Genomic DNA, 26,395 nt, shown 5'->3' on the forward strand with positions numbered 1-26,395 from the left:
CTATTAATAAGGATTAATTGCACTTGTGTTTTGGAAATTTTCCAAAACACTCGTGCAATTAATCCTTAATAGTACTCGGCCTCATGTGATTACCTATACATAGCGCATGGTGATAGAACTCCCGAACCTTTTGGTACGTGCGTTCACTTTAACATCTCTAGCTGACCCAGATCTTAATGTGTAGCCATGGCTAACATGAGTGACCAGAGGGATAACATCTCTTATGAGTGGGGTCTCCTTAGCCTTACTAAAAAACTTAGCTGACAGATTTGCAGATCAGTACTAATAAGTGCAGCCTCATATTCAACGGAGGGACAGATTATTCTTAATGCTCTCCTTAGTCCTACACCGACTCAATAACATTACTAAGGTGCCCAGACTGGTGCGCCGTATTCTAGAACAGACCGGATCAAAGAGCAATAAATGCCAACAAGATCTGCTTGCTGAATGCCAGCCTTCCTGAGTACCTTTAATGAATATAGTCGTTTGGTGGCCTTCTTAACGATGAAGTCAACATGCTCTTTCCAGGACAAGTCAGAACTAATGTAGACCCCTAGGAGCTTATAGTTGTCAACTTGCTTGGCTACTGCGTCACCAACCACTAAGGGCTGGAGGTTAACGCATTGGTGTTTTAAGAAGTTGATCTCCATCTCCTTACATTTTTTTGGATTCAGTCACATGCCTCTACAAGTTGCAAACTCATTGATTTCGTTAACTAAGATTTGTAGATAACTCGGGCTACACCGAGGCACGACCTCGCAGATGGTGGTATCATCTACATACTTGGCACGTAGTGGCCAGGAGGAAACTAATCGGTTAACAAGGATTGCAAAGAACATAGGGGCTAATTTAGTCCCCTGGGGAATTCCACCAAGGGGAAAAACGGGGGTGGATAAGGAACCCACAATTCTACAACGCTGAGGCCGTTGAGTCAAAAAGGCACCTATCCAGCGTATAATAGCACCATGCACATTCATGACCTGTTGCTCTTTCAGCAAGGCACAGGTCGAACCCCTTGCTGAAATCTGCAAAAAACATCCTAATTTGATTACTACCCTTATCTAAAGCCTCTAAGATTGAATGAAGTATGTAAACTAGCGCGTACGTAGTAGACTTGGGACTAACTGAAAATTGTTTGATGTCTAACTGCCCTAGAGCCTGCGAAATTAACAAGTCCAATGTAAATCCTTTCATCACTTTGGCTAGCGGAGATGTGAGTGTTATAGGCCTTAAGTCTTCCTCCATGACTTTAGGAGGTATTACCGTAGGTGTTGGGGTGACAATAGACTCCTTGAGGATTATGGGAACACATCCTTCCTCCACAGAGTAGTTGTAAAGGTGGCTGATGACTGGTGCCAACTCAAGCGCAAAGTCCTTCCAGATTCTTGAGGAGACTAGGTCGGGTCCCGAAGACTTGTTCAATTTTATTGTAAGCAGGGCATTGTAGGCATGATATTCCGAGACCAGGAACTCTGCTGGAACTGGGGTGGGGTCAGTCAGCACATCACCCGATAGAGGATGAAAGTGTGAAGTCAGTTTCAGCAAGAAAGTGTTAAACTTTTCTGCCAACACTTAAGTATCAGGTGTGTCATTGTCCAACAGCTGGTACCACTACTCTGATTGGCTATTTTGCCCACTCAGAGATTTTATCTCAGTCCACCACCGAGAAACATTCGTGTCCATTAAGGACGAAACCTTGGAGTTGAAATATTTACTGTTGCACTTCCCTATTCCCCTCTGAACTTTTTTTCTTAGCAATCTAAATGCATGAGAGTCTTTCCCCTGAGCGATGAATGCACGCTGTCTCCTAGCAATCAGTGTTTTGACGGAGCTAGTAACCCAGGGCTTGTCAGTTGAACAAATTCTAAACTTGCGATATGGGAGGTATCTTTCAACTGCGTCTTACAAGATGGAATAAAATAGCTCAAACTTGTCCTTAGTAGAGGCCAGACTATACACACAGGCCCAATTGAATCCAGTGATCCATCTCCCAAACTCACACACACAACTCTCTCTCAAGTCCCGTTTGTGAACAACTGACCTGTTAGCCCTGGAGGCCACAGCAGGATTACTAGGTTTTATGAGAACGGCATAGTGATTGCTCTGGCCGATCCTAAGGAGCTGAATTGGCTGGGCAAACACCTTAGGACGGTTTGTAAGAGTCCAGTCCAAAATGCCAGTGTCACGTGTCTTCACATTGACTATCTGAGTCAGGCTAGTGCGTTGCCTAACCAGGGAGGCCTTCAGGCCAGTACTCACAGGATTAAAGTCACCGTAGATCATAACCAATGCGTTCGGGTGCTTGAGTAGAAAGGTGTCAACATTCTTTTGTAGATGGCTAATCAATGCAAGGTTTCGTTCACTGTTTGATTGAGGAGTATGGTACACCACTCCAATAAGTATACAGGAGATAGATCTTGGTAATGCAGACGGTCTTACATGTATCAATGAGTCCACATGTGGAATTGGTAGACTGTTACCAAAGAATTGGGCCACATTATTACAACAATACAAGCCACCGGGAGACGAAAGGCAAACAATTACAAGAGACAAGAAAAACATGTAGCTGCCATTACTGACCCCCTGACTTGTTATACAAATATACAATGGCTTTACTGCTGCTCGAAATATTTACATACATACATGTACATACATGCTTTATTTTATAAACACCGTAAAACCTTCAGTAAGAATACAATAGCTACTACGGTAATAAAAATACTGTGTTAAATATAATGCGGTACAACGTCTTCACCGATCTGATACCATCACACTCAAAGAACTTAAGGGGGCAGTGTCACGCTATTTCAGTAAAACTTTAAAACATTCAAAGACGTCTTTGCATCAATGAAGACCAAAACATAATGCTGTAGTTTTGTTTCCAATAACCAATGAAGCATGCTGAAGCTATTCTTTGTTGCTTGCGGGGAAGGATAGAGAGCATGAAAATGGATTGAAACTTGAAAAAACTGGCCAATTTTTTCAAGTTTGGAGACAACATCTTCAGAAAGTTGCCAAACGTTAAATACATGTATGAGCAGGTCTTTATGCCATATTACATTTCATATCTTCTCATTGGGTTGTCTGCAAAGTTGAATGTGTGAGCTAAAGTACTAATTTAACATGACAGTGCCCCTTTAATATCTGTTATCAGCATGGTAGATTCATCTTCACGGCATCACTCGCATCATTTGATCAACCAAGCTATGCTTTGAAACCTAAATGTTTGATTTATCCAGTAGTCACTGATAATTCTACCGTTTCCGTTTTCTTTGAATAGGAAATACCTAATGAAGATTGCTCAAGGACTTTATTTGATTAATTTAACATCTTTTCAAACAGGATGACCTCCAAAGGAACTAATTTACATACAACTTTGTCTGTGTCATTAAATAATCACAATAACACTGACCAAGATCCTGTCCTAGACAAGATCCGGCTCAAACTACTTTACCCAGCAAAGATATTCAACGCCCTTCTCAACTCCTTCACTTTGCGTGTGTTAACGCACGTTCAGTGCAGAACAAAATTGCAGTCATTGTTGAACATAATTTAATGGTAAGTGGCTGCATAGATACCTGTACTTTCACTAAAACATGGGTGAAGGAATACAATTCTGTTAGACAAGTATACTGGGATTATCTACTGCTGGCTTTATCTTAAACCTTTCCTGCAACAGTCTGGTAGGAATAGTGGTGGCACTGACATTACATGTATGTACAGAGAATCATTAGATGTGAAATTAAGTGACTGCAATGAGAATCGTTCGTTCAAGTTTTTGGAAGGGATTGTTCAAGTTCACAAGCGGGCCATTAAAGTTGTGGCAATCTATCGACTACCCTACTTGGAAGATCATCCTGTTTCATCACATGTGGTTTTCGATGAGTTTTCAATGTATCTGGAGAGCACTGTTATGGGTACTGAGGTTCTGCAAATCACGGGTGATTTTAAATGAGGTTAAACGAAGTTTAACCAAGTAAACAACTAGGAGCGACTGCAGCCATTTGGTCAGTGGTTGTAGTATACTGGCGCATGCGTGGAATACCTCGTGCTTTGGGCTGTATCGCTTATTTGTCAGTGTGGCGGGAAGTAGGAGCATTGTGTGTGGAGCGTTTAGCAGTTTTTGTTCCCTCCCTCCCCACCCTCTGCTTTCCACTGTGTATCAGTGTGACAGGTGCCCATTCTTCTTGGGGGCGTGGGGGCTCATGGCTGGGTTGTCAGGTTTTGCCAGCCATCGGTGCAGTCTCCATCTTGGAGCTGGCTGCCAATAGTGGAAGCTCCAGGATGTTTCGGGCACCCAACCTCCAAAGAGCGACGATGTTGTTTACTTTCATATTAATTGCCTATCTGACGCTGATGCCAGGACGTTTGCGGATTTACTTGAAACCTATGGTCTATCCAACATGTTCACGTACCAACTCATTCACCAGGACATAATTATAGTCTGAAGTGAAGTGATACTATTAGTCTCTGCCCTCGGGGCTTTTCAGGACTAATTTACAATGCTGTATGGGGATTTTAGCCAGTGGCATGTTTGCACGTCATACAGAAAAAGACTGATCAGCCAAAGTGTGTTGATGAAATTTTTACTCTCAGGACTCTCTCCCATAATAGTCACCCACAGTAAAGAATTCAACAGTAACTAATGTCAAGAACAATACATGTAGCTAATGCTGTACTGTACGCCGTAGGGAGTCAGGCTTGCATAATTTATTGGTCTTCATTCACGCCCTTTCACCTCTCAATAATGTGGGCTGAGCTTCAGTCAATCTTAACCTACAGTACATGTGTAGCTGTACTTGTACAGTAGCTGTAATGCTAAAATTGCTCTGCGCCAACAGTCAGTGCTTGTGGCGTTGTCAGTAGTAATTCCCTGCACATGTTTTACCTGTGTTTGTGTTTTGTCTGTCTGCCAATGTGTTATGTGATGGATTTGATGTTCATTGTGCCGGTCGTTCCTTGCCTGTCTTTTCAACATTGGCCAGTGCTGGTATCATGCATGCATGTATAGTACCACTTAGTGGCAAGCCAGATGCATTTTGTGTTATCATGCTTTCTACCCAATCTCGTTGAGCTGGTCCCATAAAGTTTGTGATTTACATGTAGTTCCAGAAGTATAATGTACTTTAGCAAGGGCGTATGGTCGTCAGGAACAATTATTTCCAAATTTCCATCCTCTTTTTCTTTTATTTGCTTATTTTTCACACTCTATTGGACAAGTATTAAATGACTATTTGTTTCTTCCAAACCAGTTTTTCTTGTTGCCATGCAGTATTTCCTAGCGGCAGGTACAAAACGCAGGTCACAGGTCACAGGTCACAGGTCACAGGTCATTATTTAACCTATACAGAAAGTATCCTAAACATTCATAAAAGCTAACCTTAGGCCTAAAAACTTTTCTTTAGGCCTAATTAGGCCTAACATTAGCGTTTATGAATGTTTAGGATACTTTTCTTTAGCCCTAAGGTTAGCTTTTATGAATGTTTAGGATACTTCCTGTATAGGTAAAACAATGACCTGTGACCTGTGACCTGTGACCTGCATTTTGTACCTGCCGCATTTCCTAGAGACTAAACAGTCATTAAAAATGAATGTTCTGTCTCCTTTTTATACACTCAGGTGCTCGCCTAGTCTCGTATGATGAAGATGAAGCAGAAGGGGAAAAAGAGAAGGTACACTGTATTATTGATTTGATTCAGCCTTGAACCATAAGAAATGTATGCTGTAAGAATAAGAAGACATGTACAGTGTATAATTGTGCTCACAAGTGCAATGAATGAGTCAAAAGCATTAAACTGTAATGGTTAATATTACATGTCTGACTTTTGTACGTGTTATGGTCCACATAATAATTTATTATTACCTTGGAGCACAGCCATAACATGGTGCCAGAATAAGTTACATTCTGTTGTTTTCTGAGTTCATTGGGGAGCAAATTGAAAGAATGCAGAAAAAGAAAAACCTCAGAATATATGTAAGCTAACCAATACAAATAATACACAAGAGCATGGTTTCAATTACACATGAGCAGAATATTATTTGCAGGAAAACTCTTATTTGTAGCTGGTAGTTATTTGCAGGTCACATGGTGGGCTGTTGGCCAATGAAAAGGAAGGGAAAACATACATCAAATGATGATTATTATTAATCTGTGTTGGGGTGCAAATCGTGGTTGAAGGTCATTATCAGCGTGCTATCTTTGATCCCCAAGTCTTGTACCAAGAGGGTCTTGTTCTAAGATGAAACAGGATGCCCTCGAGTATGCCAGTGGCCTTGAATTCATTATGAAATGAAAGACAATGATTTCATTCATTTTTATGCTTACACATATAAAATACATTTAATGATTATTATTAATGATTATTAATTTTTTAAAAATTAGGGAAGTGAAAGTAGAGCTGAACTGCATGAAGAGAAGCTGAATGAGGAACAAGGTGCACTTTATACGTTAACTAGAGTTAGGGCCTCTTCATATGAGCCCGGAAGACCGGGCTGGCATGGTTACCGAGATGAAATTGGTGTCTGTTCATATGGTGACTTTCAGCCCGCTTTCCGAGTTGAAAAATTTGAAAAAGTGGCGACCATTCAGGCATGAAATCTAACGAACAAGCCTGCCGAGAATTTCTCGATTTTCTTTGTTTAATTTAATTAAACAACCTCAAATTTATTTTTCAAGACTTTACGTTAACTACAAATAAGACTATTCCAAGCTTCATTATAGAAGAAAAGAGAAGTAAAAACTCAGTAATGACCATTCTACCACAAAATTGCATTGTATTATTTTCCTCCCGGTAACCAGGCTGAAGTGTTCACAAATGGCAAAATTTCTTGCACGCTTACCAAGATCCCAGTTGGAAAAACCAAGATCTCGGCAACCAAGCCAGCCCAAGCTCTCATATGAACACATCGGAATTTTTACAAAGGATTTAGAGGTGAGATGAAATTTCAGAAACAGGGCCAGCCTAGTCAACCGGGCTCATATGAAGAGGCCTTTACACTGTTTGCCCCCTAAGCCCCCTGAAGCAGTCGTTATCAGTTTTTCATGATGTCATGGGTGCTATGGTGGTATACCTGGAACTTTTCCTCAAGGAATCGAACTTTGTTTTTATCATTGCAAACAGTATCTCCAAGTAACTGTAACAAAAGTGTGGGTTTTACATGTACAGTAGTAGATCATAATAATGAGACTAGTGAACCTCACATTTATCTGGATAATTATTTTAAGCAAATTATTGTCTTTTATAGACAATAATATAATTATAGAAAAATTCAGGTAGTTTCAATGGGATTCAAATCCCATTGAAACAAACTGAATCTTTCAGGTGTCTATAAGACACAATTCGCTATTTCCCCATAATGCAAAACGTTTTGGGGGGTTCTTTACAGTACATGCAGTACATGTAATTAAACAATTTGAATCCCATTGAAACGAACTGAATCTTTCAGGTGTTTATGAGACACAATTCGCTATTCCCCCATAATGCAAAACGTTTTGGGGGGTTCTTTACAGTACATGCAGTACATGTAAAGACAATTCTTGGTTTTTAGTCTAGTTGTAACTTATTAAACTACTGAAGCATTATCTTTTCGCAAATTTTCAGTTTGATAGGGTTTTTGTCTTTTGATAAAGCCAGGTTGAATTTCTAAGCTTTTGCGTGCCATGATACAATGTATTAAAATGGCAGCCGAGAATGCTGAGGGAGCATTTCGTACAACAATGTTTCCTCATTTGCAGGCGCCTTGAGAGTGCATGTACATGTAAGACCCAGTCTTATTATAATATGGAGGAGAGTGTTTTAACCACTCGTAGATTCCATACGCCACTTCATCCGGGACCCGAGTGGCGTATTTTCCGTATGTCACCTTTGCGAGTGTCGTATCGTTCAATGACGTCACAATTCCCGCCTTTTTTTCATAAAGCCCAGCCGTATGAGATATTGTTCTTACCACTTGAACATAAAATTCATATCTTCTCGCCACCGTGTAATATCCTCTACATGTTACATTGTTACTTGTACACTGTATGTTGGTACTGTACCCTTTCCCCTCTTACATGTAAGAGTGATATGTACACCGTACATACATGCACATTTACAGTGTAACTGTGGCTAATGCCAGGCGATTTTACTCATCTATGAGGACTGGTTCAGGGGCAGTGATTGGGTTAAAAAAGGAGGATAAATTATGAATAATTATTGCTACATGTGCAGTAACTGTAGGTAGTAAAAATTCGTTGAACAATAGTACTTGGCAAATACTGCAAAATTTAAATAATATTATGTCGTGTTGTCGACATGATTGCAATGGGTACGTGTACATGTAATAGTCATGTGCATACAACTGACTTGTTTATCACGATTACCCTCTAATCTTGAACAAGCTTGAGAAAAGAAAAATTCAATAATTATTATCATTAATAAGTAATAATTTGCTGTGTGGCAAACAAAGTCCTGTACCTGCTACTGTATTAAAGTTTAGTCCTTTTTTGATCTTCATATTTCTCTAGATGTTGTAATGATGATGGTAATAATAATAATAATGATGATGATGATGATGATGATAATAATTACACCTGACTTTTTTATTGGCAGCACCTGGTGAAGAGGTGCTTAACGTGGAAGAAACAGTGGATATTAAGCCTTTAGCTCCAGAGGCTGAGGTCAGTTACTTGTGTGTGTCCTTGTATTCTAATAATTACATACTTAAACTGTAAATTTACAGGTATTTGTACACTACATGTTACAAGTTGAATTATTGCATACCAGACAATTAGAAAACCCTTTGCAGATAAGTAACAGTTTACATACACGTACATGCAATGTTGATGGCATGTGGGTTTGTTTTTACGGCTGTGGACAGTTGTTAATTTTCATTAACACTATACCCAGGATGTTTTTACAGTGTACATTTTATTTTTTCTCTGCCTACCTGTACCATACGCTCTTGGTAAAAGTATATTATTTTAAGTGAGGATAATGTGCTACTTAAGGAAAATCAGAACCAATAAAGTTGCAGAACAAAAACAGTTTAAGTGACTTTCACAAGGTGAGCCTTTGGAAAATGTTTGACAACCAGTGATGACTGGCCCAACTGCCATAGGGAATTCTTAAGCCTACAGCTGTAGGTGATTCCTGCCGACAAATGAATGAACTGCAACAGAAACAAGATTTACTGATGCTGTATGTACATCAACCAGTTGCAAAAGTACATTGTAGTTGAGACATCTTACTGTAACATGACAGGAGAAACCTGCGATCACCATGCGATCCAAGGTAATGTACATGACTTGTATCCTCCCACCCCCTTGCAATGTTGCTACATGTACATCTGTGCTTAGCAGTATTGTGTTCAAAACTTGCTGTGCTTGTAGATGAATAACAATGAATTGGGGAGTGGATGGGGTGGCTACTTTTGCACTAAATTCCTTCTTTGCCATCTTACAATTAGGTCTGTGAACTCATTAATTTTTTTTGCACAAGGGGTCTCAACATTTGCAACTGGTTATGCATTGTAAGTTATAATTGAGGGCAGTGATTATAAAGCTATTAGAGTACAATGTATTCTGCCATAAATTTTCTAAATGAAAAAGAGCTAATTACACGTGTAGTTCAGGGAAAGCATTATTTGAGAGTTTTTTTTTTAATTTCTACATGTAGCACATTCCTGCTGGTCCTACTGAAGAGCTAGATTCTGAAGAAAAAGGCTCAGACACAGGTAAAATTAGTTTGAGGGTAATTCCACAATATTTTGCATGCCACGGAGGGGACATCTCAGAAAACAATACCATAAATAGCTCCTTTTACCAAATTTAGTTTAGTTCACTGTGGACTTGTAATGATTAAATAACTGATGACTCTTCTTTATCAAATCCTTTCAAAATTATTTCTGTCACATCTGGCAAGATTTAGTCCTTTATTCAATCTGTCACGGAGGGGACCAGAAAACCAAAGAAAATTGAAATTTAAAAACTAGGCTAAAAATCCTGTGAATGTAAACCGGCAGCAACAACACTTAAGTGCACATTTGATTTTTATGTTAATCAACAATTAAACTGCATTGATGGAAAAGACATTCTTGCTCTCTGATACAGCACAGATAATAATGAATGATCACGGTTATTGTCACAGAGGGGACTGTCACGGAGGGTACCTCTTGTCTAATAGATAGCGGTCATTAATAGCCACCCTGCAATCTTCTCTCCAGCAGTGTTTAAAGTAAAACAATGATACTAGACTTGTCTAGTGTTATAACCAAAACCTTCTTGAGGTGTATTATATATATCTGTAAAAATGTTGCACACTCTTTTCATAATGCATTCCTTCTCAAACAGGGTCACTTTCTGATTCTTTTTGTTTTATTTTATTTAGAAATACTAGGTTCTAACAAGCTAGGCAATTGAAAAAGACAACACTGTACTGTAAAAGGCTCATTAAGACCTCGTCCTAACAAGAACAAGACACTTTCCAATCTGCAACTTCCGTGAAGTCTTATAAAGTCATGTATAATCTGAAAATACAAACAATTCAGATACATCAATAATTTAAGTGTCTCTCTCTCAACAATGACTGAACACAGAATTGAGGTGATAATTTTTTTTCTGAAAGTATTGACCTCATTTATGCATGTACGGATGTAACTACCAGTACATGTACATGTAAGATGATTTTGAATGTAAGTTGTTCATTGAATGAAAGTGCCGTAGGTCAAAAAAGGCAAGAACAACTTCTGAACATAACTTGCAATACAGTCAATTGTATATGATGTACACTGTTCTATGAAAGCAAATGTCAGTGTACATTTTACCATGCTAGTAGAATATAAATTAATGGACCTATGCAGATCTTCCATGCTGTTTACAAACATGTATGAATGGTGTAGTTTTACTAGCAATGACTAATGTGATAAAATTTTGTACAAGATTACTTCCAGCATATTTTTCAGACAGTTTCATGTTACCACTAGTCCGAGTTTCTTTATTATCATGCACTGCTTAAAGTTTGTGCTGCTTTCTAATGAAAAGGTGCACTTTCTCAACCTCATTCTGAGTTGAAATAGTAAAAGGGCGATTACCCACAAGCAAGACAGGAACATAAAAAATGCAACTACAGTGTACCCTGACCACATCATCAGCTCTTGGCCAGTCATAGGTGGTGAAGCCTTTGCTCTGCACTAATTTAACTTCAAAAAAGCTGTCTGCTACAGAAATCACTCTTCCAAAATAGAAGGTGGTTACATACATGTAGTCAACTGCGTAATACCTCCCTACTTGAACTCCTGTAGAATGCACTGGGCTAAGTCTTTCATGATACTTACAAATGCATACTTCATGGTCGGATGCAGATGATGGTATGACCTGCCATGGGGTGGCCGGAGTTCTGCAAACTTGGATTTGCCAATCTGAACATTGCTTTCTTCCTTGAAAAGCTCATGCACTTCTCCAATTTTAAACAATAGCAACCTCTTTTGCTTGTGTTCCCTTTTACCATCCGCTAGTTTGACAGACACATAATCTTTCTTCCCTGGAAGCATTCTGCTGATGTCCTCTCTTAAATAGAAATTCTCCTCCTTTTGTATCTCATCATCAGTTACAGCATCACATCTTTTCTTTCTTTTCTTCACTTAAAGTTGTTGTCACACAAATCCACGACCGCCTTCCGTTTTCCAGGGGAAAGATCTTGAACAATCTTTGCTAACACTTGAACTTTTCTTTCAGGGCATTTTGGCAGGTGCTTCTTTGCTCTACGGAGTGCTTTTCCAAACGTCTGAGGGCTTACTTGACTACAAGTTTTGCCTGTTTTCTTGATCAGGTCTGCTATTTTTTTTCCTTAAAGTTTGCCTTCTTTTCTTCTCTCTTTCCTTGGCTCTCAAAACTTCAGGCTGATTGGCTTTCTTCTTCAAATAATCCTTAAATTTCTTTCTTCCTCTGTCCTTCTTTTTAACCACCTCATACTTTTCTTCATTTTCCCTCAGTCTTTCTCTGTATTTCTTTGTCCTCTCTTTGCTTGAACTCATTTTGAACTGCTCTACAACAACTGCATTTGTGCACTTGCTTTAGTGAGCATGCTCAGTGTCTATCATCCCATATTCCTTTGGTGCTTTATTATGAATAATTCATGAGAACTTAATAATCCAATATTTCCACTGATTAACTGCACAAGTCATTTTGGCTAAGTTAAGTATTATTGTTCTTTACATGTATGTGAGGAGATTATGGATGATTAAAACAGTTTATCTTCAATAGCAGTAATTTCTCTTTCAAAATAATAATTCTTTTCCTCCAAGAAATGTATGTCTGTTCTGGACAGTAAAGTCCCTTCCATGTCAAAAATTCCCCTCTGTGACAAAAAGATCCCCTCCGTGACAATTTTTTGTTCACAAAAAATGTCCCCTCTGTGACAGAACAGTCCCCTCTGTGACACAAAGTCCCCTCTGTGACAAAAAGATCCCCTCCGTGACATTGAAAGTTTTCACACCTATCCTAAGAAAAGAGAAATAGTCTAGGAACTCCTCCACACCTTGCAAGTTTGTCAGCCCATACCTCAACTGTTAACAGAATTTTGTACAATTATTACCAATTGCTTTGAAGAGATAATAATTTTTATCCCTATTTTTGTCACAGAGGGGACAATTCAATTTTGGATATAGGCTTTGATCTCTTTCCTCAGACAAAATCAGGGAGAAATCATTAACTTAAACAGTCTAAGTAAATAAGTAAATGTCCTGACAGTTATTACTAGATTTCCTCTCAAGATAGATTTACCACGGTCATTTGTGCATGTCCCCTCTGTGACAGCCAAATAGGCTGAATTGATTAATTAATGATAATTTATGCCATGAAATCATTCCGCTTACAACCAAAAAGTACAATTTCTTAACAATCTATCTTATAATGAGTCTAGATATACAGTTATCCTGTCCTTCTAAAAGTGAATGCTAATTTTTACAAGCATATGTCTCAATTGCCGTGGAATTACCCTTGATGTATATTAAGTTCAAAAAGCTCACCTTTGGGAGTGAAGAGTCATTTTTTTAAGAAACTTAATCAACCTGTGCATGTTCAGGTACAATTGTGTGTGTTCCTTCCCTGGTGAAAATCTTCAAAGGATCTTTAAGGATCTTCAAAGATCGTCATAAAGATCTTCAAGGATCCTAATAAAGATCTTAGAAAAGATCCTCAAAATTCCTTGCAAAGATCCTCAAGGATCTCGGCCAAGATCCTTAAAGATCCTCAAGGATCTTGCCAAGATCCTTGAGGATCCTCAAGAATCTTGCCAAAGATCCTTGAGGATCTTTAAGGATCTTCAAGGATTTTAAAAGATCTTTTGAGGATCTTGTTAAGATCTTTGTGGATCTTTCCTGAATGTTACCAAGGAATTAAAAAAAAATCCTCAAGGATCTTTATTATTTTAAAAGATCCTTTGAGGATCTTGTTAAGATCTTTGTAGATCTTTATGAATCTTACCAAAGATCTGTAAGGATCTTCAATAATCTTACCAAAGATCTTCAAAGATCCTAATCTATCCTTGAGGATCTTGTCAAGATCTTTGTGATTATTTTGGGTATATTCAGTATTCTTACCAATGATCTTCAAGGATGTTTGTGGCTCCATTAAAGAACCAAGATTACTGCCAATTATGGCTTTGATTCACCTCACGGTTAAGATAAGTGCCAGGATGTCATATGGAAAATCTGAAACATGCTAATTTAAAGTGAATTTGGAAATGGCCAATTCCTATTAACTACCGTGAACAACAACAACAACAACAACAACAACAATATGGCACAAACATCATTTAAACTTTCTTTATTTGCATAGATGTGTTTATCATTGTCAAAATCATAAAAAAAATGGAGATTAAGGATACAATAATGTAGGGCTGGAAACAAAAACCTAGTAAGTGACAATTTTTGGTCAATTTTTAGTTTTGCACAAAACTAGCCTAAATAGACCTTTTTCTCTTGTACATTTTGTTTTCCCAATACAAATCATGTGATAATACTCAGGAGGATTAGTCCTTGTTTTGCTCATTAAAAAGAGTGCATGCAAGCATGAATATGTCTGCCTCATCATCAATCCAATTTTGATCGGGGTTTATCCCCGTAAATGGGGCTGGCTGGATTTACGTACAAAAGAAAAAAGAAAGGACCAATTAACCTCCTGAGTATTATGACATAATCTGTATTGGGAAAACAAAATGTACAAGCAAAAACGGTCTATTTTGCAAGTTGACTGGAAATGAACTTACATTGCCCTGGTATTGTTTTTATCCGATTTGAGCTTTTTTTCGAGAAATAAACTATGCAAAAATACTATTGGCTTCGCATTTGAAAGCAACGGAATCAGCAAAGCAACACCTACCTTTCATTGTTTGATTAAAATTTAATAGCACAAGCTTTATGCAACTGTATGCGTCGGTAGCTCATCCGAATGATGCGCACAGCGAAGTACACAGCAGCTTGGTGGTTTGAGCCACCGATCAGACTTATTATTTTTCTTTTGTTTGCACAGAGATGTTTCTCTCGTTTTTCTTTTATTTTTTTTATCTGAGATTTTATCGATCTTTGTTACATGAGACATGCACAAAAAATTAAATAAATAACTCTGATCAGTGGCTCAAACCACCGACCTGTCGTGTACTTTGCTGTGCATATCATTCAGTTGAGCTATCGACACACAGTTATATTAGTTTATAAATGCCATTAAATTTTAATGGAACAATGAAGGGTAAGTGCCCCTTCTCTGATTCCATTGTTTTCAAACATGAAGCCAATGGTATTTTTGCATAGCTTATTTCTTGAAAATAAAGCTCAAATTGCATAAAAAATTACCAGAGCAATGTTCTTAAGTTCATTTCCAGTCAACCTGCAAAATTTGGGCTAGTTTTGAGCACTAAAAGTTGGCCAAACGTTGTCACTTACTAGGTTTTTGCTTCCAGCCCTTCTATTACAGCAGTTGCAAGGCCCACACTAATTATTATTTTTTTCCCTCCATTGTGAACAAGTCATGTAAGTCATATATTTAATACTACAGTGACAATATTTGCTTGATAAAGGTACGGTAAAAACCTGAATAAATTATACAGTGTAAGAACCAAGTTTTTCCAAGCTACAGTCTGTAGGGTAAGGCTAGGCTACAGACTGTACTCAGGTTCTTAGAATGAAATAATGAGGTTTTGTCATTGGTGGGTATGGCCTATTTTGGGCCATTTTTGAAGTTTGTACAAAGCTTTGCATGATAAACAGAACAAAACTAAAGCAACATTAAAACAATGGTACTATGTTGCTGCTGGGAAAACATGGTACTGGTAGAGCTTGTTATATTAAATTTGTGTATTCAGTGTTTGACTAAATTTCTCAAAATAAGAATCCATTTCAAAATTGTAGGCTAAACTAGGACTGTCTTAGCCAAAAACGTTCTTGTAAAAGTTCTTATATGTGGGTTCCTGTTTTATTTCTGTACACCGTCATTGCCATCACTGTAGTTGTTGCATAATAATACCTAACATAAGCTTAGCTTACAGGATTAGAGTAACTACAACATTTTTTTCGCTTTGTACCTAAGCTTGGTTTCCTCTGGACAATGCGATTTAAAGATACATAGTATTATATTGTCTTTTTCCAACCTCTTCAGAAATTCAAGGCAGTGACAACTTGACTACAATGCTATAAAAAGTGCTCATTGCAGTGGTTTAATGGTGACTTGAGTACAACAGCAATGGAGTCTAAAACAAAAGAAGCATATATATATATTTTTTAAATCTGGGTTCTCATTGCTTACATAACAGAATATCGTGGACTTTGGTCACCAATTACAGACCACTTATCATGAAATTTCATGCACCATATCCCAGAAGAAATCTCTGCACCCAATGGAAGTGTCAACATTTGGCTGTTTATGTAGGAACACTCAGATCAGACTCAATGTAACTAAATCAAGCGTTCTTTTGTGTTTTAAACCGGGATAATTAAATTCGTTGTGAATGTCCATTTCGTTGGCTTCGCTTTTTGTCGGTTATTTTTCTGAAGGATTATGAAAACCTTCCACTACAAGCTTCGTTATTTGTAAACAGAAAGACACTTCACAAAACGTTACAACGCCCGCACTTTGTATTAAGATTATAAATTATAGAACATTACTTGCACTTTGATTTATAGGACAAAAGCCCATAGAATTAGCATCAAAATTGTTTTATCCAACGCTTACCTCTTTAGGTGAGTTGTTATCAGCAATTCCTTCCAGTGAACAAGCATTTTACATTGTAAAAGAACTAAAATATGATAAGGACTTGCAGTAAACCGAAAATCGAAATAACCGCCATCGATCGATCGATCTGTGGCTGGTGTGAGCCCGCAATTTTTGGTGCTGGCCTACTGCTGACCAGAGCGGCTCAAATCCAAGATGGCTGATCTTCAATGATGTTCGAGGGGATTGTTTAAGGACGTTCGCGCCAATTGTTTCTGCGCATCCTTACTGAGCACGCAAATGCACACGCCACACGCGTTCCGGTTCTTGTCACTTAACACATTGTCATTTAATAAAATTTTAATAAAATGATTCTTTTGTCAGACTATATTGATAAAATCTAATAAGGTATCGTGTAACATAACGCAATTGGGTTTTTGTTTCACTGATTTTTCTATTTATTGGTATAAATGAACTCCTTTACTCCTTTAGATTATTTCTCAGTTTCAACAGTCACAACCTTTAATAATGATCCTAAAAAGATCCTAATTCTTGAGACAAAAAAGGTACAGGACATTATTTAATTGAGGTATCAACAGGTTCTCCCTAAAGCTTTTGAAGACTCCCAAAAAAGATCCTTTAAAAAAATCCCAAAAAGATCTTTAAGATGAATCCCTTTAAAATCCTAATGGTGTTCAAGAACCCCCTTTAAAGATGCAATGGTAACTAATTTATTGCAATTACTGAGTTCCCCCAAACATCTGTCTTAGACCTTTAAGGATCTTTAAGGATCCTGATAGAAATCCCATTAAGGTCCTCAAGAATTCCTTGAAGATCTTTCATAGATCCTAAGGAGATCCTTTGATTGATCCTCAAAGGATCTTTATAAAGATCCTAAAAGATCCTCGAGAATTGTTTGAGGATCTCTCAAGGATCCTAAAAAGATCCTTTGACTGTTCTTGAAAAGATCTTTATCAAGATCCGTGAAGATCCTCAAGGATGTCATGAAGATCTTTGAAAGATCCTTAAAGATTAATAGAGGATTTATCAAGGATCTTCAAAGATCTTAATAAAGATCTTTTCAAGATCAGTTAAAAGATCCTTTTAAGATCCTTGGAAGATCCTCAAAGAATTCTTGAGGATCTGTAAGGATCCTTACCAAGATTTTGAAACTTACTCTCACTAGGATCTTTGTAAGATCCTCACAGGATTCTCACTGACTCTTTGGGGATCTTTACAACTCCTAATTGCAATTGAAGATCTTTAAAGAACTTTCAAAGATCCTTCAAGGATCCTTGAAAGATCCTCATCTTCAAAGATCTTTTGCAGGTCCTTGAGGATCTTTAAGGATCCTTGAAGATCTTCAAGGATCCTCTGAGGTTTTTCACCAGGGTTGAGTACTGTAAGGTATGTTTTAATGCTCTTTCAGCTAAAGACTCATCTTCAGTGAAGACCTCTACAATTCCAGTTATAAAAATGCCACAGCTTCCACCTGAACCTGTCGGTCGTTGTTCTAACAAACTTCAGGTACATATTGACGATTACTACTTGTACAGTACATGAAGTCTTATTGATCAGAATTATCTCTTGGCCTCAAAGGCCTGGTCACGTGCAGGTGTATGACAACTGCAGACTGTATACAAATAGCACTCACCTGACAAACAGTATTTAAGTCTAAGCACCCATTTCAAATAGTGCTGATCAACAGTATTTAAGTCCAAGCACCTATTTTAAAACGGTTAGCTTTTAATAATGTGATTTAGGGTAAGTCTACAATATGCGGTCTGCAGCCTGCAAGTGTCAAATGCCGGTCACATGCCTGGGGATCTTTCAGTTGCAATTTGCTTCTCAAAAAAGGACCATACTATCCAATAGCTTAAGAAGCTCATTCAACTGTGAAAGCATACAGAGCACTGTGTTAATTAAGTTTGAGCAATAAAAATGCTCATAAAGGCAATGTGGCCATAACAATCATGTCATGAGAGGACTTACCTGTCGTTCTTGTTTTGAAATCCCCAGTCACTTTTCTCAGCCTAGAAGTGGCTGTTAAGGGTTCCTTCTCTGTTTTGCTATTATTTTCAATTGCTTATGGCCAGATCGGGTGGTCATTCATTCTTAAAGGAATTGGAACAAAAACAGAACATGAAGCAATTCCTTTCATTAAGTTTAAATGCTATTCATTTCTGTAAAGAGGAAACCAAACTTACACTACCTACTTTAAAAATATGAAACATGTTTATATACGGCTAATGGTTGTACTGTACAGTGTGTATGTTTCTATATTCCGCAGGAAAAGATAATTAAACTGTTGGAAAAGAAACACAAAGGAAATCTCGATTTGAATACCAATATACAGACAAGAAAAGACTTCAGAAACCCAAGGTTGGCTCTTTATGTGTAACACCTAACAATACAATGTACATGTATAACATTCATGCAAATATTGTAAAAATTTCTTTGTAAAAACATTCATTGATTATGGGAACAAACTAAATGTCAAGTTATAAATCTTGTATACCATAAGAAAAAATTGACAGAAAAAGAATTATGATAATTAATAACTGGCCCTTTTATTTAAACAAAGCCACCTGCCTCGTTTTGTTCACATACAGTACTGTACTGAGTGTCGCTTGGTATGTGGCTGTACAACTGTAGGTTGCCTTTGCAGCTGTTGTTTTCTTTACTTTTCCCTTGAAGAAATTTGCTTGTGTTCAAAAGGTTAAAGTATAATAATTATAATTATAATAGTGATGCAGATAGTGATGATGATAATGATGATGAAATTACAATTAAAAGTACGGTAACCTTAAAAATTAAGTGTCTTGATAAAAAGAGGACAGAAGGGGAGGCAAAAATGTGGCACCAAGCAAAAAAAACCTTTATTTACTTTAATAATTTTGTCACTGCTAAAATGTTGAAAAATGAATAGGGTAGCAAACTGTCCTAATTGATGTCAACAAGATATAAATAGATGATGAATACTTTTATTTTACCCATTTTATATTCTCATCACATTTTTGTTGAGTGAGTTGCTGCAATATACTGTACCTTTCATGCACTGTATTCCAAGTTTGTGCCCTGTGTCTACAGCTATAGCAAGTGCTATAGTTTTTTGTTGAAAATTTTCTGTGCAAGAAAAAAAAGATACTGTAATAGGAGATACGAAAAATATTGGTTTTGCACCAATCAAACACCATTTTTAGGTGGTTTGGGAAATAGAATTAGTGAGTTGATGCCTTCGTCCCTTTAGTGTCACCTGAACAGCTGCTCTAAATTTTTTTTTTTGCATCTTTCACTCAAGCCATTGCCAAAAGAAAACAGTAGGATCAATAACACAACTGGTGAGCCCTTAAGCCCTCTGGTGACCAAAGGTGACCCGCCATTATTAAGTACATGTAACTAAATTTTTTGAAAGTTTACTACACTGTATGTCTTCAGCATTTACAAGAAGCTGCTGTCATATCTCAATCTTGATGAAAGTGGAAGCAATTATCCAAAGGTAGATACTGTAAGATGATATGACGTTAATTAATTTGTCAAATATCTCCGAGCATTGACCGTCTAAAAGCTTACTACACTAAGGGGTGCACTAAGGAATGGCGTGGCTGACTGGTGGTTTTTTATTGCAGAATACCAGTTGTATTAGAAAGCCACAGGTCATTTCAGGAGTGGGGTGGAGGGGGGGGGGGGGTGCGCACCCCCTGCACCCTCCCCCTAGATCCGCCCCTGAACGGTGATACACCACAGGGGAAAAGCCACCGGGAACTACTTACCCTTCTGTTTGTGAATAGCGAGTCGGTTCTTTTAAGTCCCACAGAGTTATGAACAGTGAAGGGTTCTGTAAAATAATGTGAGACAGGGCCTTCCTCAGTTATTTAAAGACCCTTAGTGTTGGTCCTGCCGGAGTTTTGATCCAGCTCAACCAATTGAGCCAACCAGTCAGCGGTTAGTGTACATGTACATTAAGTCTTCACAATGCCATTACCGTGAATGATTGTAACTATTGCTGTCTAGCCATTGCCGAAGCTTTACTCCAGTTGTTAGATCATTGTGTAGGTTGTCGAGAGTTAAATTCATTGTAATGTACGTTAAAAACTACAAAACAAGACGGGAGCAAACCAATGATACATCGCTGTCATTCTTAATCAACTCCCTTTAAAACCATTCTGATGTACATGTAAAATTTACCTGTGAAAAGTGCAGCTTTAATAATGGAGGCCGATGAAAACCCCGGGTAATTTACCAAAAAAACTGTATCTTGGAAAATCGTGTTTTTCGAAGGTTTGCATAACCATTTCTATGGCGCGAAATAAATAATAATTTGTCACCTTGCGTAGTCGCTACAATGCCAAGAAATCACCATGACAAAAGCGGTTACGCTTATACATAGTAGTAGGGATGATAACACAGGGTGACACCTAGGGAAATCTGTTAGCTTAATTAATCAACTTTTTTTTTGCAGAGTCTGTTTGATCCATCAAGCTTTACTGAAGAATCTTACTATGAAAATTTATGTATGTATATAAATTTATTTAGTTTTTTCTTTTTTTTTTTGAGTGGGACGAACTATGAAGTGGTTGTTTTGAATGTCCAAGCCAAGGATTTAGCTAAAATCTGTGCCCCCGAGTTCAATTCCCAGACTCAGCACCTTATGTGGGTTGCGCTTTTGCTCCGAGTGCTTTTCTGGGTACTCCAGTTTTCCCGTCTCATTGAAACCCAACATTTGATTTGATTCGCTTTGATCTGGTATATATTGGCGAGAGGTCAAGATGGCTGGATATTGGGTAAGTTCTCTCTTTTTGCATGTTTATGGACCCGTTTAGGTGGCAGCTCCACTGAGACGAAATCGAGGTCCATGAACACGCAAAAAAAAAAAAAACGACGCCAATATCCAGCCATCTTGACCGAACAAGCTTGTTCAATAAAGGATTTATTATATGAGACAAAAAAATAATCCTTGATCTTGCGGGACCAAGCGAGAATTGCTTCATCTTGTGCGCTCTCGGAGCTAGTCATTTAGTAGAAGTTCGTTTAATTATGTAGTCACGCCAGTCAGTAGTCAAAGAGTAAGTGTGCACGGCTATAGGAGAATCCTTGTTGACGTCATTGTTTATATTTTGTCTCATTAACATACGAGTTTGCTGATAGAAGGCATCATGCTATTTACATTCACTTTAAAAGGCAAAGAACGTGTTAAACTTAGTTAAATTGCCAATTTTAAGCCTTATGGTTTTGACAATGAGCGAATTATTAGCCATTAAAAACTAATAAAATCTTGGGTTGCAAAGGCGCTAATGAGGCCATGCATTCTTTGTAAAACTTGGAATTTTCAAAGCGGCATACACCTTATTCCAAAATGGTCGCCATTTTAGTATTCTATTGTCTCCTTTTGGCCTCGCTTTCAAACGCAAAATTGAAAAGAATATTCAACCTTGAACGAGGCCAAAAGGGCCAATTTACAACAGGGTTCGTACCCTTTTTAAGACCAAAAGGTCAAGGACTTGTCAAGGACTTTCCGGGACCCTACTTTAAAATTTCAAGGACTTTTTTTGGTAAGAATTTACCACAAACCAAGCAAAATTCGAGAACGTTATACTTAGTTTACTTGAACATTAATTTTGTTTTCACTGGCTTTCATTTACTTTAAGACCTTAAAGCATTAATATTTTTCAATCTTGATCAAAAAAAAAACAAGGACTTTCAAGGACCAAAAAATCAATTTCAAGTACTTTCAAGGCCTTGAAATCGGACTTCTGGAATCCAAGTGTTTTCAAGCGTTTTCAAGACGCGTACGAACCCTGTACAATCAAACAAAAGAAAACTAAAATGGTGACCATTTTGGAATAAGGTGTATTACTCAGAGGTTATCTGGTAAATTGCGCTCAAAGTTACATATAGAAAAGTCATTATGCAATTCTCTATTTTCGAATTCCCCATAATACACTTTGTTTGCCCCCAAATTTTACATAATCCATTATTTTCAAATGCTCTTGGGAATATGCAGTGTCCCCAAGAGCATTTGAAAACAATAGTTTAATGCAAAATTTGGGGGGCAAACAAAGTGTATTATGGGGAATTCGAAAATAGAGAATGGTCTTTCAATATTCAGTGACGACTTTTTGGTTGATGGATTAGAAAACGATGGGCTTATGCTAATGAGGCAAAAAAATGTAAACGGTTGAAGCTGTTACTTTATTGAATGACTGACTCAGCTACTTACACTTCTCACCTTGTTTGTAATTCCACGAGGGTGCGTTGGATTTGAGATGATAATTAACAATTATTCCATGAGCCTGCGTTGGATACCAGATGGTAAATAGCGAACAAGGGCAAATGGAATAATTGTTTTATTAAATTCTCAACCTTTGGTTTTGCTAAATTTTATTTAAGTTAAAGAAATGACTGGAAAGTGATGTGGTTTCGGGGCGCAAAAAGTTTAATGCTGAGCGACATTTGCCGCACTCATTTCCATATAAGGTCAAACGCAGGTATAATGGCTGATACCCGAGATCCGGTGAACCAATGAGAAAGCTAGAATTGCATTTTCCGATGTTGAGAATTTAATAAATGTTGATAGCCAACGAGGCGCGAAGCATCGAGTTGGGTATAGTAATCTCTTATCCAACTTGTAAGCGCGAGTGGAATAATTCTTTTATTAAAACGACCATAGTTACTGATATTTGCTGCTAAAGTGAGTGAGCCTGAAGGGAACGAACGAGGCAGCTCTCTAATCGGGAGGAGAACACATTTTTCTTTGGAACGCAAGGGATTGTGGTCAAAGGCGTAAGGAATTGTGATTATGCGTGTTATAATCAATAGAGCCTGCCCTGTTTGTCACTTTTAACTGCAGACAGTTTCACTGTCACGCAACAAAAAAAGTAAATTCGAAATCGTTCAATGAAAAAGGCCAAGAACTTGGAATGTTGTAGAAAACAAATCTTTTAACCACCTCTCCAATTCTCAGGTGTGTGCGGTACATAGTTTCTGAGTTATTTGTCGAAGCGATTCACGCAACTTAATAGAGATTCGAATGGAAACGCCATGTGGTCCAACAATATGGTGGCCGGTAATTAACGAAAACATCTGTCGTTCACTTTGAGATGAAAGCGCTTACTTTTCGCTCATGAAGTAAAATACATGGGTATGAACACATCTCCTAATGTACTTGAAAGGCGCAAACAGTTGAGATTCATAGGGTTTCATAGGGAGCCCATATGCCATGATGGCTAAGCCAATCAAAACTCTGGAATTGCATTATCCAATGATCTTGTTTTTGATCACTGTTTTTAGCAAAAGCTCAGAAAGAAGCATACGAGAAAAAGGAAAAAGAAAAGGCCAAGCAAGCCAGGACACATGTAAGCTACTTTCCAGCTGAATAAATACTCGATGAAGTGTTCGTATTGACGGCAAAGAGCAATCGTCAGGGCTGAAAGTTGTGGTTTGCCAAAAATCAAAGTAACTTCTTTTGAGCGTTTTTCAATTGAGAGGAACCACTTCGACCAATCACAGCAGGTGCCAACAGCGGAATGCACCAATTCAAATTTATTTAGTAGCAACTCCGTGTAACTTGCTCAAAGTTCGGGAAAAAGCGCGCATGCAAGTCGCGATTGGTTTTGGTTTTCTTACCCATTGGTTGATAAACTGGCGCGAGATTTTTAAACCAATCACTAAGCGTAGCAACTAAATTGCAATCACGTAATTACTTTCGAGAATCATTTGAAAACTGCTGTAATGTAAGCTCATTCATTTCGTGGCTGTTGGGTATCTTCTCAAAGGAGAGACTAGATAGCATAAGAAGATTTTCGAGCTCTTACATAGTGTAAGCGTGGAGCCTGCTGTTTCACAGGAAACACGATCATAAATCTTTACTTATTCGCGGGACGGGACGGTGGCAGCCATATTTGTGTCCTTATAGAAGAAGCGACGTTGCTGCCCCGAGTTGTCCCCCGCGAACTGAACTCTATTTTAAGGCTATTGTTTCCCTTTGCAAACTTTGGGGCGCACATCCTGGGATTCGAATCCAGAACGCTGGGATGCATACAATCCGCAAGCGATGTCCACTACACTACGCGACACGGAAAAGAGATTTAAAGACCTAATTTCTCTTCGTCTCCTAGACATGAAGGGCTTTTAGTCACTGTTTCAAATAAGTTTCAAACAGTTTTATATTTCTTTTTTACTCAAGGTTGAATTTGTATCTGGAACCAAAAAGCCGAATGCTGGTAAGAACCTGGTGTAACTTTTAGAATTGAGTTTTGGCCCTCTCGAGTGGTGGTGTGGTAGCGCGTCAAATCGTGAACTCTTTAATGTTGTTAAGACTCTTACAATGGTTTTCGTGTTCTTTGTTGGAAGGGAATGCAGGACATGGTCTGAAAGTTTTCTTTTCCTTCACAGGTGAAGAACCAAGAAAGCGTAAAAGCAAATGGGACATAAGCGCCGCACCCGCGCCTGTCAAGACTGCGACACCACCAACGAAAGTTGGAGTGCCGGGACCTGGTGTTCCTTCAGCCAGTGATGCTGTCAGCGCTGCCAAAAAGGCAAAAGTTTTGTCATGATAACATTTCGTGTTGTAGTCTCATCGGCAAGACTCGTGGAATTCGTCTTCTTTCATTGTATTGCGGCAAAACCTTAAATTGAATTATTTATGCATCTCGAGTGTTCTCTGTGGAAGTAAATGTATAAACTGTAAAATTTGAGCAACCTACCACCAGGACCTTTTACTGGAATTTCACCGTAATCCTCGAAGACCCAGGAGTAGTCAGATTGAACGGAACTAGAGAACATTAACCAGTTACGGGCGAGGAGAGCAATGGAAGGTTGACTTGATTCACAGAAAAAAAAACTTTTTATTTGTACTTAAACAAGATCAGAAATTATCGAATACGTTGTAAAAGCATGAACAAAATAAGAGTTATTAATCACCGTCGCTCATGAAGGGATTTGCGCCTTCGATAAGATACTAGATTGCGTTGTTTTTGGTGGAGAAGGATATAGCTTTTCGGCGACCTCTTTGACATGCGCGGCAATTTCGCCATAGTGAACAAGCACCGAATCGAGGCTCTCTTTCGTCAAGACAAGCATGTCCACATGAGAGACCGCGCGAGCAGAGACTTTGTGTGGCCTGGAGTAAACTAAGCAGATGTCCCCGTAGAAATGGCCTTGGTCAAGTGTTTCAATGACTTCAGGCGGATCGTCATCTGTCACTATCTCCACCTGAAAAACATAGGTGAAGTAAGTCTTAGACTTTGCGGGAACTATATATATCATATTAGATGTTTTGGTGTGTAGTATCGCTTTGTATTTTTACGAGTTGTGCTGTATGATAGATAGATAGATAGATAGATAGATAGATAGATAGATAGATAGATAGATAGATAGATAGATAGATAGATAGATAGATAGATAGATAGATAGATAGATAGATAGATAGATAGATAGATACCTGTCGGTTGAATTACGCAATTATTTACAGTTTAAAATTATAAATACAAAACATACAATAAAAATGGAATTTAAATCCTGTGAGTACAATTGGGAGAGTTATAGGTCATTACGATAAAATTACGCTTTCCTGATGAAACTCGCCCTAGCAGGCTCCTCAAAATGCAAACAACAAGTAAAAATACCCAGCGATACTACACACCCAAACATCTAATAAGCTATTTATTATCCACCCTTTTTGCACTAAACAGCTGAGAACGTGTGACAGATTTGTGCGTACGGGGCAACGTCAGCAACCTCGGTCCCAGGGTCTCTCATCTTAACGCCTGGGGCGAGCAAGGAGAGACCCTGGTAGGGTCTGGTCAAGTGTCTCCCAGAATCTGGGAGATGACAATTTATCCAATGAAGGGAGGGGCGGCTTAGTAAGAATTTTGTCTTTACTGAGACTACAGGAATGCGGAATGTGTTGTCACCAAAACAAACCAAGTTTCACGTGTTGCGGTATGTGAACATATGTTCTTCTGCGGCTATGTCCGGCGATAATAGTTTGTAAACGCCGAAGAAAACATATACATCGTCTGTCATAAGTTGCTGTAGATTGTGCGGTTCAGTCAAAGACGTTTTACTTTGTAAAAATTGTTCAAGAAGGCCACGAAGGAAGAAGAAGAAATATAACTATAAATATAATTATGAGGTAGATAACAAATAACTTGTTTAACTTTTAAAATAAATACTATGTAAAACATCGACAAATTCCTTGTTTAGAGAGGA

The 26,395-nt window shown here is 38.2% G+C and overlaps 2 protein-coding genes and 1 pseudogene across 2 annotated transcripts in view; 1 reads left to right on the forward strand and 2 right to left on the reverse strand.

The window, feature by feature from the left end:
* LOC138019124 (SAP30-binding protein-like) overlaps positions 1-25,140 on the forward strand; it is a 25,958-nt gene extending 818 nt beyond the window's left edge. Inside the window, exons 2-12 of the mRNA XM_068865796.1 lie at positions 5,620-5,672; positions 6,383-6,434; positions 8,592-8,659; positions 9,657-9,714; positions 17,613-17,710; positions 18,474-18,565; positions 19,622-19,682; positions 20,646-20,697; positions 23,474-23,538; positions 24,369-24,405; positions 24,578-25,140. Of these exons, the coding sequence (XP_068721897.1) occupies positions 5,620-5,672; positions 6,383-6,434; positions 8,592-8,659; positions 9,657-9,714; positions 17,613-17,710; positions 18,474-18,565; positions 19,622-19,682; positions 20,646-20,697; positions 23,474-23,538; positions 24,369-24,405; positions 24,578-24,738 (797 nt within the window). The 3' untranslated portion in view covers positions 24,739-25,140. The remainder of the gene's footprint in view (positions 1-5,619; positions 5,673-6,382; positions 6,435-8,591; positions 8,660-9,656; positions 9,715-17,612; positions 17,711-18,473; positions 18,566-19,621; positions 19,683-20,645; positions 20,698-23,473; positions 23,539-24,368; positions 24,406-24,577) is intronic.
* LOC138018647 (uncharacterized) lies at positions 481-2,283 on the reverse strand (annotated as a pseudogene).
* The window catches only part of LOC138019123 (uncharacterized), a 54,754-nt gene continuing 53,371 nt past the window's right edge, over positions 25,013-26,395 (reverse strand). Inside the window, exon 34 of the mRNA XM_068865795.1 lies at positions 25,013-25,396. Within this exon, the coding sequence (XP_068721896.1) occupies positions 25,112-25,396 (285 nt within the window). The 3' untranslated portion in view covers positions 25,013-25,111. The remainder of the gene's footprint in view (positions 25,397-26,395) is intronic.

This window comes from Montipora capricornis, chromosome 10 (genome assembly GCF_036669925.1).
Source record: "Montipora capricornis isolate CH-2021 chromosome 10, ASM3666992v2, whole genome shotgun sequence".
In the NCBI taxonomy this organism is placed as follows: Eukaryota; Metazoa; Cnidaria; class Anthozoa; order Scleractinia; family Acroporidae; genus Montipora; species Montipora capricornis.